The sequence below is a fragment of the Penicillium maclennaniae genome (genome assembly GCF_028827695.1).
Source record: "Penicillium maclennaniae strain IBT 15551 chromosome Unknown utg000003l:1.0-5670915.0:1.0-5674809.0, whole genome shotgun sequence".
NCBI classification, from domain to species: Eukaryota; Fungi; Ascomycota; class Eurotiomycetes; order Eurotiales; family Aspergillaceae; genus Penicillium; species Penicillium maclennaniae.
Window position 1 is genome coordinate 4,407,717 of NW_026623215.1, and position 15,108 is coordinate 4,422,824.

Sequence of the window (15,108 nt, forward strand, 5' to 3'; positions counted from 1 at the left end):
AATCAATAAACAAGTCTATAACCACACTCACATCAACCCAACAAGACCGCAATGCAAGTCTTTCGAGATATATGTACAACCTCCAACGAGGGACCCTCAAGGTCCCTTCCACAAACGATACACGCTAAAAACAGCTTGACAGCATAACAAATGCTCTCAAATGCTCTACACTTCCCGAGTCCGCAACTTGGCGTACTTGGGAATCTCAATCTCTGTCTCCATCTCCAAGCCTGAGAGACTCGGGAAACGACGGCTGAAGTTGGCCTCCCAATCTTCCCCACTGGGCGTCGCTTGTGTTGATGAGCTGGGTTCGTGGCCAGTGCCAGGTCGGGAGGTGTCCCCAGTTCCTACCCTCAGGTTCTTGGGCTTCGGAGGGGCTGTGGGGCGACCAGCTGGGCGAGAGGTAGTAGTCATATACCCAGCGGAGCTGGAGACAGTGGGTTGTGGGAGCGCCGCAGGGGCGCTGGCTCCTTCCAAGCGGTCTAATAGAACTGCATTCCCTTCGCGAGTGCCATAAATGGGGCCCGGTGTGCGCGAGATGGGCAATTTTTCGGGGGTGGGAGCTTGCACGTCGTTTTGCTTTGCCGGCAAAGCAGATGTATCAGTGTATTTCCCGTAGCCGGAGGCGGTCTTGGGAGGATGTGGTGGCTTATTTGACTCGCCGAGCAGTGTTTGCACCCTGTTCTGGATGGCTCGAGACCGATCCGGGCCTGCTCTTCCACCTTCTTTCTCGGCGACCCTGCGCCGGTACTCAGCGGCAGCAGTGGCAACTCGCTTCTCCTCCTGGGAGAGTCGGCGGCGCTCTAGCTCGCGACGCATTTCGGGTGGGATATCGTCGCGAGCGACATCGTCTAAGTCGGCGTATACAAATTGCGTAGGACTCGCGTTGGCTTCCTCATAGGCCTCCGAGTCACTAACAAGGGCCTTTTGCAGTTGTGGTGGATCTTCGGCTGAGGAAGTCGAGGGCTTATCCGGGTTGCTGCTTTCGAAGCGGCGAAACGCCTCGCCAAACCGACCCGCAAGGAGGTTTCTGCCTCCTGAAAATGAAAGCGAGGAAAGACTGCTGCGCTTAGAATGCTTAGCGCCAGTGCTGGAGCGTTTCTCACGCTTGCGGTTACTTTCTTCTTCTTCCTTAGCGCGAAGATAATCAAGTTCAGAGATTTTGCTCTGCTGATCTTCACGTTCTACCTCCGTGCGCACTGTTCGCAACGGTGCACCATCCTCATATTGCACAGACAAGTCTAGCGAGGAGCGCGAGTGCTCATTGTGCGACAAATCGTACCGAGGTCCGGCGTGGACGGAGACAGGGCGGGCCTTTGGGATGGCGGATTTGGATCGCCCCATGGGCTCGCTCTCTAACCCAGACGGCCGTCGCAGTGTTTCCATGGAGGTTCGTGCTGAGCTCGACTGGTTTGAGAATCTATCAGATGATATGCGCGTACTGACTTCCGTTCTTAACCCAGACGATGGAGGCGACGGCTCCTTGTTCCTCTCATCTTCGGCCCATCGCTGGCTCGAAGGTCGCTGCTCATCTGATGGCGGAAATCGGTAGATTGGACGACTAGAAATCTTCGGTTCCTGCAAGCGCGGAGTTTGTGCAGGCGATGTCATGGTCCCTGTGGAGATCATGGTGGGCCGCTTGGGGGTAGGTTGGTACAGCGGCGCCGTTGGCTTGATGCTGGTTTCTCGAGGGGTCTGTGGGCGCACAGGCGACGTTTGAGACTGCCGAACACCCCGCCGCTCAGGCGAAGCCTGTCGGAAGGCATCATCCGCCAGAGCATTGGTAAGTCTTTGCGACAGATCCTCGTCTTCCGATTTGGCCTCCTGGGCCGGCTCAAAGTCGAACTTGTCGCCCTTCTCATGCAAAATATTGAACTGGTCCAGCGACGGAAACCGCTGTGAAAGCTCTTCCGCAGTCTTGCTGCGAGAATCTCCATCCAGAGCTGCGAACGGGTCACTGGCCGAGCTCTTGGTGTCACCCCTGTACGGAGGAGGACTCGGCCTGGCTGAGCTATGCGTGGATGACTGGGATTTTCCAGGACGTCCTCTTCGCATTGGTGCGATTTCGGGAATGATTGCGGTCTCTTGCATAGGGGGCGAGAAAGTGGCTCCAGCCTTGGGAGCTTCCGTTGGCGTAGGCGGAAGCTCTTGGAATTTTCGCGCTTCGGACACAGACCGGTTGGAGTAAATCTAGTTCACGATCAGTTATTTTGACACAGGGCATTAGAAGCGTGTTAGGACGAACGTCTCGAATGGGGACTTCTTTGCCCTGCATTTTACACACTTCCTGAACCACCTCGTATATATTCGGGCGCTTCTGAGGGTTCTCTTTGAGCATTGAGGCTGGGGAAACAGTTAGACATAAACATCCAATGGCATGCATATCATCCACTGTACATACCAATCAACTTCTTCAATCGATCCGAAAATTGGGGGTAGGATGGGAATTTGAAGCTCGCATTAAGAATCGCCATCTGTCCAACTTCTTCAAATGGAGTCGTGTAGTAGCATAGTTTGTACAGTAGCACACCGAGTGCCCATATATCGCTCTTCTCGTCAATTGGTTGTTTGCGATACACGTCGATCATCTCCGGACTGCGGTACTGCAGAGTCGTGTGTCGCTGTACGTCATCTTCAATGAGTCGGCCTTCCGCAGCAGACGTAGCAGCTGGACGAGGAGGCGCCGTAGAGCCAAAATCACACAGCTTGTAAACAGATGAGCCTCCGGAACGTGAGATCAAGACATTCTCCACTTTCAGGTCCCGATGCAGCAAGGGCGGCTTGAGATAGTGCATGCAGGCCACACCCTCGGCGACATCCGAGAATATTTTGATGACCTCAGGCTCCGTCAAACGGTTCTGAAGCCGGGTGTTCATGAAGTCAATCAGACCACCCCCCGCAAAATTCCATCAGCAAGAACACCTCGTATCCGCCCCCGTTCAGCTGCGACGCATGCGAATCAAAATATTTGACGATATGTCGATGACCTTTGAGTTTCTTCATCGTCTCTACCTCGGTGCGCATGCTCGCGAGTGCCGACTTATCAGGTACGGCGACACGCTTCAGAACCGCAGTCGGCGTGCCATTAATCGGCTGTGGCAGCCGTACGACGTAGACATGAGCAAAGCCACCTTCAGACAAGTATTTCTCAACCACGACACGGTGACTGCCCACCTGGACCTTGGTCCCGGGGAGGAAAGTCCCCGCGGGCGCGGTCACAGGGGCGACAGGGTTGTACGCGGGGAGGTGGCGCGGTGCAGACTGGCCCTGATATCCTTGAGGGGGGAGTTTGGAAGGAGGACATGTTGTGGTTCATGCCTTGAAGGGGCAGAAGAGTTGTTTCGAGGAGGTCCTGGGCTATCGACGCGGCATAGGAGTAGGGGAGGGGAGATGAATGCCTGGGAATGGGGCCGAGAGGACAGGTTGGCGGGGAGCGGAGTAGGACGGGGGTAGTGCCTGACTACCGCGAAGGCAAAGCAGAAGAGAAACAAGGGAAATCCTCCACGGAGGACGGAAGGCTCAAGTCTCAAGACAGATGGAGGAGAAGGATGGGAATCTTGAGGCGGAATACGATCCAATCAACGAGTGCGAGTCACGTTCCTGGGGATTCGTTCTTCTAAGAGCCGCCTCAAGAATCAAAAATGGACCTCCCACTTATGATGTCCTCTCGCAGTTTTCGTCTCTACACCGTTCTTGCCTTGGTCTTTTTCAAGAAACCTCTTGAGTGGACCGTGACTCAAGGCTTGCGAGTGTTGAGTGCCACCCTGATCATGGTCCCGCATCTCATGGCCGGATCATGGGGCATTCCACTATCCCGACGACTTGAGGTCCAACCCTCGATGCCCGTGGCTGCTTACTTATGATAAGAGATGCTTCCTAGATTGTCTCTGACAACCTCACACATGATGGTCGTCCTCTCAATGAGGCCATCCTCGCATACGGACTCCGTGGCTCCTGAGTGCCCCGTTGACCTCGAAGATTACGACGGACCCACCACGCTCGAACCATCGTCCCCCAACCGCTTGACCGCAACATCAACACGGGCTCTCGTCTACGCTACACTATACCGGGCTATCGAGGGGCCACACGTTGAAATGGAGCCACACTCTCCATTTTCTTGACAATTGACGTAGCTTCAGGTTCAGGTGATTCGTAGTGAACGGTCATGAATAAAGTACTATAATCTCCAGACAGAGACTAGAGGCCCCATGTATTACCAGCGCAATTCTCAGCTCCAGGGAAAACAGCTGTGTAGTCCTGGCGTGGCCTCTGTCGTCATTTTCACTGCCTGAGGCCAACATCGGCTTCTTTCAGGCAACAGTTGCTGACATAAATCACCTTCCCTAAAGGGAAAAACGTAAACAAACATCTTACCTCGCACTTGCGAAGCATTCGGTGTAGCCAGTGTGTTCTGCAATGTCCAAGAATCAATACTTGACAATCTATAGATCTTGATGAAAATTCGAAAAAACAGATATGACTGCCGCAGGAGGGGTTGCGGGCGCAAGCAAGTGTCAGACCAGTCTGATATCCCTGGATGCTGTACCACGGATGCCATCCTGCCCAGTAGCCATAGGGCTTGCGCTCGCGTGGCTTCTCGGGTCCTTTAACAAGAAGCAGGCTCTGATCTGAGCGTAGAAGAATTCAAGATCGATGAAGGGCCCAAGTTAGCTGGCATCTATTGGACGCGCCCACTGTTTGTGTGTGATGGCCACGTCTGCTCTGCATGGAACCGCCGATCCTTAGCGGCTCCCACTTCTCCTAAACAAACTTTCCCCCGAACGATCCGCCTCACTTCTTCCACTCCCTCCGCTTTTCTCTGGGGTTCAGGGTCGAAATTGCGCGGTTCTTGCATCCCCGTTATTTCGCGATTGCCACTGGCTTCGTTGCCTAGCACTGAGTGGCCCAGGGCCTCAGTGCATCATCTTCCACTGAACATGATCTGGCTTTCAAGTCACATTTGCGCAAACCTGTTCAACTAGGGTCTAGTCGTCTGTTCTCAGTTGGGAGATTCGCCTGGTATAACGGGACAGGCCCCTGGAAATCGAGAACGAGGACTTGGGATTCCTTTCACTTTCGATTCATCGCATAATTTTATAATCATACGATCGCGCTTTTGACACTTTCCTCACGTCGCGATGGATGGACCACCGCCTCCACCGCCGCCGCATGGCGAAAACCCTCATACAACCGACGGCGAATATCGCAAATCCTCGGACCTACCACAGGGTAACTACGATATCTTCATCGTGCCTCCGCATTCCGCCGGCGGAGGCTTCCTTTACCTGCCCTCATTGCAATGCAATCGAAACAGTTTCCTCGCGGGCGTCGCAAGCACACTTCTCGTTGGCCTGGTTTGGACTATAATTTCGCCGGTCATCAGGACATGGTATATTGCTGCCGTTTCCAATGGCAATAGCATGGGTATTGTTGTGGTAGCACTTGGAGTAGGTGTGGCTGGTTGGGCCTTTGGACTGTCGCAATCGAACGGCTTCAAGGGTAATAATGGTAGTAACGGCAATACGGGTGGGGGAAGAGGATTCGGCGGAGGGCCCGGCCTGGAGCTGGCGGTTCAAATGCCCATGGCCAATCTTCCGGCGCCCATTATGGTGGCGGACCAGGACAACAACAATACGGAGGCGCTGGTGGTTCGGGACAGCAACAACAGCAAGGAGGAAGCTTTGGCGGAGGGCAGCATCGTGGCAACCAGTATGCCGGCGACCAACACGGCGCCGAGTCTCCTCGCTCTGAGCCTCCACCAAAGCAGGACTCGAATAATCATGGACCGGATGGGGCCGAATGGGAGAAGGCGCGAGAAGAAACAAAGCGCAAGGAGGAGTTGCGTCGAAAGATGGAAGAATTCAAACGCAAGCGTGAGGCAGAAGCCAAAGAGAAGGAGAGGAAGCGCGAACGGGAAGCAATGGAGAAAGAACTGAAGGAGCGCCGCGAGCAGCTCGAGAGAGAGATGGCTGCTGCAAGGGAGAAAGCGGAGAGAGAAGCCCGTGAAAAGGCTCAGAAGGAAGCGGCCGAAGCTCGTGCAAAGGCCGAGAAAGAGGCTGCAGAGGCTCGAGAAAAAGCCGAAAAAGAAGCCGCTGAAAGGCTCGCCAAAGAAATCAAGGCTGCCACCGAAGCTAAGGCAGAGGCCCAGAGGCTCGCAGCCGAGGCGAAGGACAAAGCAGCCAAGGAAGCTGCTGAGAAGGAGGCTGCAGCAAAGGCACAGGCTCAGAAAGACGCCATGGCCAAATTCGCCGCTCTCAAAGAAGCTGCTGCGAAAAGATATGCAGAGAAGAAGGCTGCAGACGCCAAGAAAGAGAAGGAGTCTAGCATTAAACCGCCTGCCAGTACAACAAGCGCACCTCGGACACCTTCACCCAAGAAACCACCGCCCTTTCCGATAGCTAGGTCGGCTGTCGAGGAAGATGATGCATATTCCTTTTCGGCCCTACGACCGCCCACGTCGGCCGTATGGCGCTGCGTCCGGGTCTGGATCGGCATACTCTGAATCTTCTTATGCTCCGTCTCAGTCCACGGCTCGCACTACGCCTCCCCCCTCACATCGCGGTGGCTATTCCACCAAGGATCCAGACAAGATTGTGATCCAGGGTGTGTACCAATTCACGAATGCTTTCAACAAGACCCCAGTCGCGCAGCTTGTCTCCGGTCAAGGAATGGTGACTGATGGACTCGTGCTACGCATCACCACGGAAGGTCTCTTTATCGATGACGACCTCCGAGGCGTCGGACAGCGCGAATGGGACGTCAAAGCCTGGACCCTCAAGCTAGCTGAGGTATGGTGTCCCCAAATGGGCAAAGTCCCATCCTCAAAGCAGGGCTCCGGCAATCCGTTCTCCTTCCGCCGAGGCAACTCCGCGCACTCAGTACCCACTACCGAGGAATCCGATGCCTTCCAGGCGGCCTTCCTCAAAGTGTGTAAGAACACCTGCCGTCTGGCGTCCCCGGCGGCATCTTTTGCCCGTAGCGCTGCGGCGAGTGGTGTCAGCGGCAGTGGTCCTTCCCAGGCAGAGTTCCGTGGCCTTCACATCCTCCGCGCCAGCATCCGTGACCAGGAGGGTAAACGATATGTTTTTGTCGTGCAGGACACAGAAGCCTGGAAAGTCGCTCTTGGACTACAACGTCTCCGCGCTGGTGCTTTGGTCCGTGCCCTCGGTGTTGCGCCCATGCCAGCCCCAGAATGCAAGACCATTCTGGGTGGGCTTGGCTATATTTGAGAACTGGGTTATAAGATATATGGAAACGATCGTGCAGCGCAGAAGCAAGTATAGCTTCTACAAACTGCGCTATTCCCCAGTGACCTTTCCCTCCTGAGCGTTATCTGCTTTTGCTGCGTTCTCGGCCTCGCGCTTTCAATTGTCATCAGCGGCGGAGTTTGCTGCATACTCTTGTTCTCTCGGTACATTCATTCGCTTTTTTTTTGGCTATAGCTCATAGCTCTTGAGATTCCCCCCTTACCTATATAGTGATTTATTGTTTTTGATTCAAGTACAGTTGACGAGCATATGGATGATAAGTTTGATTGGGGACGTACATAGCACACTATTACCGAAGTGAATTAGCGATGACACTTTTACCTTGTATTCGACTATTTGGGAGCGTATTCTAAAATCTTTCTTTACGACCAGACCAATGTGACATCGATAGTGCATAAAGGGCCGCCTTAGTAGACAGTTAATGAGCCAGGTGAATGATATTTATATTCCGCAATTTCTTTCTTCATTTAAGAATCAGCCCCTAATCTTCAATTTGGGCCAGATTGTCGAAATCCCTGTTTTAGCAGTCATTGCACCGCCTCTACCTATACATTCAACTTTCTACCAGCACTTGCTATGGAGGCAACACGGCAACCACTGTCAAACCAGTTCTCCCTCGATAAGAGAATAAGACCTCCAGGAGTCGATTCATGCACCTCGAAGAATTGGTCCTTCGTCTCAGAAAAGCAATACTGCGAAGCAATCTGGGCGCGGTGTCACCACTCTAGACGGCTTGTTTCTCGTTCTCGTTTTGCGGATGACAAGAGGTTCAAGGAGACTTTCGCGCCGTGGTCGTGAGCGTCTGTTGACATACACTGGCTGATATGGTCTGAGTCCACTCAACTCTTTAGCGCTATCAAAGGCAGCTGCAAGTAATTGGCCCTATCGAAGCTTAGAGGAAAAGACAGGCCTTTCTTATGAGATTCAGTCTTCATTCTGAAATAACCTCAAGCTCACTTTCACCGTTTTGTCTCCATTTACATGAAAAGAGTATGCAATTCCATTCATTTGTTATGAGAAAAAAACGCCAATGATGTCTGGTGTATGCCCTGTCGAGTACATGGAAAAACTCAGTCCATGAAGATGCACCGCTCATTTGTTCATTCCCATCCAGCATTCATATAGACACATCAACATAAAACAAGATTAAAAAAAGAAGAAAAGGTGAGGTCAAAATCAGGGTCTATCATATGGGAATCATCCTGCTTCCGTATACCCGTGGAAGCATCGCATATATGGAGAAGACATGGCTGAAAGCAGACGAACAACGCCTTTTTGCAGTGCCGGGCGGTGCCATCGAGTCCAGATCAAAGAAAACATCAGAGTACAACCGAAACAGCAAGCGACTCCAGCATAAAGGGGGCGGAAACAACGGCATGATCGAGGCAGGTATCAGGAAGTCTTTCCCCGATGATACCAGGCCCGTGATGCTTGGCTTTCGTTGTACACTGGCTGGCTGGGGAGGTGGTAGTTGGAAGCCGTGCAGATGGTTGGGCCATCTAGAAAGGGGAAGCCGCCGGGGAATCCTTGGGCGCCGCCACGAGACTGACCGCCGAAGGGGTGACCGCCAGCAGAGGCGAAGCCGCCGCCACCTCCACCGTTCATCATGTTAAACAGGATGTTAGGGTCGATGTTGATGTGTGAGCCGCCCATACCACCCATGCCTCCCATACCTCCCATGCCGCCCATTCCACCCATGCCACCCATGCCACCCATGCCGCCGAAGCCACCACCGCCACCGAACATGTCGGACGGGTCCATCAGGTCGTCTCCGTTGTCGTAAGCAGCACGCTTCCTAATAGGAGGGTTAGTCGGCTTTTTTTTCAATGTGAGACAATAAACGAATGCACTTACTGAGGATCGATCAGAGTTTCATAGGCCTCGCCAACTTCCTTGAATTTCTCGTCACCAGCCTCACCATCACGGTTCTTATCCGGATGGTACTGAATAGCCATCTTGCGGTAGGCCTTCTTGATCTCTTGATCGCTAGCGTCCTTACCAACCCCAAGGATCTTGTAGTAGTCCTTGCGCTGAGACTTCTTAAGCTCGAACTCAGCCTTGCGAATATCCTCCGCGATGCGCGGCTCAGACGGGTTGTTCTCTGCAACGCTCTTGTAATCACGGATAGCCTCCTCCCAGTTGTCAGCACCCGCATGCGCCTTAGCACGGGTCTTGTAGGCCTTGACATAACCGGGATCTAAACGCAGGGCTTCAGTGCAGTCCGCGACAGCCTCATCCCACTGCTTCAGGTTGGAGTGGGCCTGGGCACGATTACCCAGGATCTTGGCATTCATATCCTTGTTGGTGGGGTCGATCTCCAGAGCCTGGCTGTAGAGTTCAATGGCGCGCTGGTAGTCCTTGGCCTTGAAGGCATTGTTACCCTCTTCCTTGGTACGGTTGAGCTTCTGAACCATGCGCAACAGCTTGATGGCCGCCTTCATATCCGGGTCCAGCCCGATGCACATCTTCAGGAGCTTCAGCGCTTGCTCCGTCTCACCAGAGGCATAGTACGCCCGTGCACGGATCATCATCGCATCCGGGTCCTGGCTATTTTCACGGAGCAGACCAATCGCAATGTCCTGTGCCTTACCCAACGAGTTGCTGTTGTTCATCTTCAGCTGTGCCTCGGCCGCCAGCAAGGTCCACTTGCGCGGCTCCTTCACGCCAGCACCCAGACCTTGCCGGGCCTGATCGAGGCAGAAAACGGCCATAGAGCCACCTCGGTCTTCGGCGATGGTCTGCTCCGCCTGTGTGATGAAGCGCTGCATTTTCTCCGCTGCTGCCCGGTCGGTCGCTGTCGCGGGGGGGTCCACACGTGACAATACGTCGAGAGCCTTCTTCGGCCGGCCCAAGCTCGTTAAGATCTTAGCCCAGCGATGGAAGATCTTGGGGTTTGTAGGGTCGAGTTCGTGGGCACGCTCAATGTCCTCGAGCGCATTAAGGAATTGCTTGGCGGAGATGTTGGCTGCCGCGCGGTTGGACAGGTAAGCCGAGCAGTTGGGGTTAATCTCAATCGCTGCAGTGAGAAGGAAAGTTTAGCGCTTGTTCTCCAACCTTGTGTCTTGGAATCGGCATGGACTCCGGGGAAGCATACCCTTGTTGTACTCCTCGATAGCGCGACGGTAGTCGCCATCCTTGAAGAATTTGTTACCGGCCAACTTGAAGTTGTCGGCCTCGTCAGTAGAAGAAGAGTTGGACCGGTGGGGAGGCGGGGTAGGACTCCGTTCCTCGGTGCCGTTCACGCCATTCGTCTGCTGAGCCTCCTGAGGATCGATTTCCATGGAGCTCCGTTGGTCGTCTCGGGATGCCGCCATGGCCGACAGTCGACGGCGCAGCTCGTCGGGCGGGAGATTGAGTGGGTGGGTTTCTTTCTCTTTGGAAGACTTGCCGAACCGGAAGGAGGCAGTTGGGAGGGAAGTGGAGGAAGAAGACCGACTGTGGGAGAAGCGGTTCTTGGTGGGAGACTTGGAGAGAGAAGGTTTCGAAGGTTTAGAAGGTTTGGAGGGCGACTTGCGCGCGGTGGAGTAGGACGTTCGGGGTGAAGAAGCGGGACTCTTGGATTCCCTCTCGTTCTCTTTCTCGTTCTTGGGGACTTGGGTACTTTCGGGGGTTTGCTTCTCCTTGTCCTTATCCTTTTTGAATATGTGGGCGAGTTGGACCATTGGGGGGCGTTAGGGTTTTCCGTTTTCCCTGGTACTGGTAATTTTTTTTCCCTGGGGATCGAAGGACAGCGAAGGCGGTAGAATCGCCAGAATCACCAGAATCACCGGTTCGGAGCGAAGGGTTTCAACCACGGAAATTGGGTTAGAATGTATTCTGTTTTCTTCACAGAAATGCAGCCATGATCAGTATAGGTCTAGTTATTCAGCGTCATCAGGCGCAATGTCCACGGTCCGGGGTATCTCCAGGTATGAGATGCGAGGGCAAAGGACCGAGAAGGAGATCCTAGGAAGAGATTAGACCGGAGTACTTTATAACTTATCTATTTGACTAACAGATTTCTCTTTTCCTGCTACTGGTGGGAACGTAGGCAATAATTCAGAGGCTGGAGAGCTGCTGGTCTGTGTTAGCGCGCGACAGAACTGGAGCGAGTCACCGAATCCTGTCAGGATGACGACTGCGCTTCAAGACATCACTGACTCTATTCGAGAAGCTTCCTAGGTTCTGTCATCACCGAGAACTTCCCTACAATTGGCCGCATGTCTGTCTACAGTATAATCAGAGGATGGCCCCATACGAGTGCAAAAGTCCCTGAGCCTTTCGTGCAGTGGAGCGGTGGATCCAATATGCAGTTTGCTCGAATCGTAACCCGAGGTGCTAGGCCGGGGGTGTTTTGGCCCTAGGGAGAGGAGACTTCCTGCGCAATAGTCATTTGTCAGAGGAATATCTGTCGTCTTGGTGATCTTCAAAACATGGCCTCGTTCTTGATTTATCTTTCTGGGTTCAATGTTACTTGCTGCGCAGGACGCGCAACTACTTGTGACGGGAGCAACTGGTCTGTACTAGATACGAGAACTGCAGGAATGATCACAGTGAGATCAACTGTTGTGCCAATAGTTCTCTAATGCCATGGCTTCCTCTGATATGAGACAGGTCCTGCAGGCCATGTCAGGCTAAAATGCGTATCACCGATCTCAGCCCTGCGCCAATTAGAAAGCTCAATTCCGAGGAAACTTTTGATTGGAATTTTGATTTCATGTTTCAATGTACTATCAATGGTGTCATGACGCCTTATCTATACAGATCACATAGAGATACAGAGCATTTCAATGGATGATCATGGCGACCGTGGGACATGGATACCTATCTGCTTATGGCCCAGTGCCAGGTCCAGACATGACTCTGATTGAATAGTCCTCTGACCTCTCTTGGTTTGTTTATTTGATCACAAGACCTGGGGAATTTAAACTACGAAATGTCATCCGTCGGTAGAGTTTGTCACTAAGCGGGCGCCTGCCATATTAGGATTAGCATCCGCTCTCGAGTGCCGGATTGTGCACAACCCATGGTTCGGTCATCTTGATCTTCCACCTTTCAACGCTTGTAATTACCACTTTCCTCAAAATGCTCAAACGCAGGAAATTCTCCAAGAGCATGGAATCATTTCAAGAAGAGTTAGTCGAGCGAATCTCGGACAGCCGAATCCTTCTCAAAGATGGCCTATTAAGGAACCCTAGGCGGGCGTTACATTGTCATTACACAGATCATCCTTACGACTTATTGTGAGCACAAACCGCAGGTACGAGTTCAAGTGTCTAGATACTGATCAAAGGCACGTCCACGAGTTCAAAAATCGCCAAGGCGCTGGGAAGAAGTGTCACGGCACAAATAAATTCCATTGATGTGCTAGAAACGCCAGGGTATATGGACGCAGGCAGCAAGATCATCCACTCGCCGGAACCCAGGATATATTCCGGCACGCATCTTGACCATTGCCCACAGCTCATCTCGGACAGACTATGGATTCCCACGCTCACGTGCCCTTGTCCTTGAAGCCGGTCCAAGTGTATGACGCATAATATGAGTCGGACTAAAGCCGTGACTTTCATAATCAGGAGGGTTGTGATCCTCTACTTCATCCTCATAATTGCGGTGTATCTCCAGTGCGGGACTCGTTGCATTGCGTAGTCTGGTGGGCAGACAGTGGATCCGGGATTGAGAAGAGCGCGCCGCAGATGAATCAACCACTACCCATTGCGCCCTGCTCTCGTGCCAGACGATTGAACCAAAGCTTTGTGATCGCAGACATTGTGTCTGCCGCGGTATTACGGTGCTTGTTGATCTCAACCCTGCGGAAGCTGATGATAGTCTGCTTGGCTGGCGCTCTTCAATGTTGATTGGCCTTCCTCGTTGGGCAGAATATTGAGTGAACATGGTGTCGTCTCTTGATTGAGGGCCAATCCTGTTCGGATGAGAGTATGGTCTGCAGGACATTGGCTGCTGTCGCAGGTATGTAGCCTCTGTAGAAGCAGGTCGTGGGGGAAGAGGCTTCCAGAGGAGGTCCGGGCGTGCATTGGTTGGGAATACATGGTCCACCTGAGTGCGAGGAATCGTTGCATTACGCGGACTCGTGCCCCTCACGTCGTCGAAGGGAGGGCCCTCGAGGGAAGATAGGTCCACGAGGGGGCGCGGTGGTCGGTGAGACTTTGGAGGGTCTCGCCTAGAGCTTGTGGCTTGCTGAAATTTGAGAGGATCTGGTAGAGGTCCTCGACGGGGAACAAAGGGACTCTTCTGTGATGACATTGAGCGAAGATGTGTCTGCGTGGTATCAATGCATTGTTGGGGAGAATAAGCTGATATATGAAACGCCCGCAGTGTCGGCTCGGGCGCTTCAGATTCTGGCTGTGATGTCTGGCGAGCATTCTGGATCTTGTGGAGGAATTTGCACAGCCGAATCTCACATGGCATGGTGGAGTCAGAACATGTAGTGTCAATGATGGAGCCAAGTCTTGGACACAAGGACAGAGCTGACGAGAGTGGATTGTGGTTCTACGAGTGCTCGTTGGGAAGCTGAAGACGATAACATCACAGTTCTCAACTGGATTTGGCAGGGAAATTGCTTCTCGGTAATTGAGGCCGTCAACAATGGGGGGAATTATCGGGCTTACTAGGAAGGAATGCCCGCTACTGTATATAGTTTAGGGGCCCAACTTGGAGAATTCCAAGGCTGTCCGCCGAAGCGAGTAGCCCGGCCCTGGCCCTCTTTGGGGCCCGGGGCATTACTCCTTCGCATGATGATTTGTCCTTCTCCTTTCGAAGAGGCCTCCTCTTGGGGGCCAGATTCCTAAATCTTGGAGATTGTACACACCATCAGTGTCATCTACGGGCAAAACGATAGTTCCCGAAGAGATTAGCATATTCACTGCGAATGGAAGCAAATGTTCTCCGCCATAATTTCTACGCCATAAATATTGCGTTGGTATGCCGTGAAAATATCGCCGGAGTCACTCTGAACCTGAGCCGGGGCGGTGGTTCGGCCCCTTCCTTCGCACCCATCGTGATCAAGCCAACACATCGGAATGCGACTGCAAAAAGAGAGGCTGCGGGTGGTATCTCCACCTGGAGGTATGGAGCTCTCAGGATACCTACCGAGCCCAAACACCGAGCGAACCATTGGAGGGGGGATTTACATAGCCACTGGTAACGGTGGGGGCCGTTATCTTTAGTGTCGTCGATTTCTATGTCGCGCGGCAAGATTTTGATCACACTATACGAGTCAACAAGTGCGATCCGGGTATACTCAGGGCTGTGTCTGTCCAACTTTATCGCCGGGATCTGTTAAATTTGGGGGCTTGGATCTCTGGGCTCAGGATCCCAATGGCGCGAGGTCACCGTTCGGCAATATATACTTCAAGCAGGGTAATTGACCAGAGCGAAGCGTAATTGAATTTATATCAAGCCCACGGATACCCAGGTGTCTCTCTCATCCCTGGAACTGCTGCACGATGGAGCAGCGTGAACAAGCTTGTTTCATTCGCTGGGTAATTACGTTCCTGAGAGCACGCGGAGTTTGACACCACGGTCCACATTCCTCGGATCCATGGATGTAACGCGGCTCTGAAACATTTACTTTGCTTCCAAATAAAATGTAAAATGAAGGACACAATTCCAATGGCAATGGATTCTATGTTCGAAAAAAAAATTGAACAAAGTCGAAGACTTGCGAAAGACAGCTTTGTTGCGAGACTCAAGGCGACAGGAGCATATGTTTCTGTCGGTTCCCAATGCTCGCTCAGCTTGCAACTACGCCTGCTGAATGTAGAACAATGGAACCAGGATGCTGGAACTCGATCAGCCAGTGTAATCTATTTCCAGGAACCAACAGTAATGTGTCATACAT

General features: G+C 52.8%; 3 protein-coding genes across 3 annotated transcripts; 1 reads left to right on the forward strand and 2 right to left on the reverse strand.

Annotated features, from left to right (window-relative positions):
* Nucleotides 1-165: 165 nt before the first annotated feature.
* Nucleotides 166-4,392, reverse strand: N7477_003765 (putative serine/threonine protein kinase; the record flags this gene model as incomplete). Its single annotated transcript, XM_056965428.1, has 5 exons — nt 166-2,190; nt 2,246-2,343; nt 2,402-2,858; nt 2,923-3,267; nt 4,375-4,392. 5 exons carry the CDS (start codon nt 4,390-4,392, stop codon nt 166-168), a joined length of 2,943 nt encoding a protein of 980 aa, XP_056825381.1.
* Nucleotides 4,393-5,138: 746 nt separating this feature from the next.
* On the forward strand, nt 5,139-7,229 carry N7477_003766 (uncharacterized protein; the record flags this gene model as incomplete). Its single annotated transcript, XM_056965429.1, has 3 exons — nt 5,139-5,648; nt 5,711-6,463; nt 6,525-7,229. 3 exons carry the CDS (start codon nt 5,139-5,141, stop codon nt 7,227-7,229), a joined length of 1,968 nt encoding a protein of 655 aa, XP_056825382.1.
* A 1,431-nt stretch (nt 7,230-8,660) lies between these two features.
* N7477_003767 (DnaJ and TPR domain protein) lies at nt 8,661-10,930 on the reverse strand (the record flags this gene model as incomplete). The annotated part of the gene is made up of 3 exons (XM_056965430.1): nt 8,661-9,063; nt 9,123-10,284; nt 10,363-10,930. The coding sequence occupies 3 exons, from the start codon at nt 10,928-10,930 to the stop codon at nt 8,661-8,663; spliced, it is 2,133 nt and encodes a 710-aa protein (XP_056825383.1).
* Between the last annotated feature and the right edge of the window lie 4,178 nt (nt 10,931-15,108).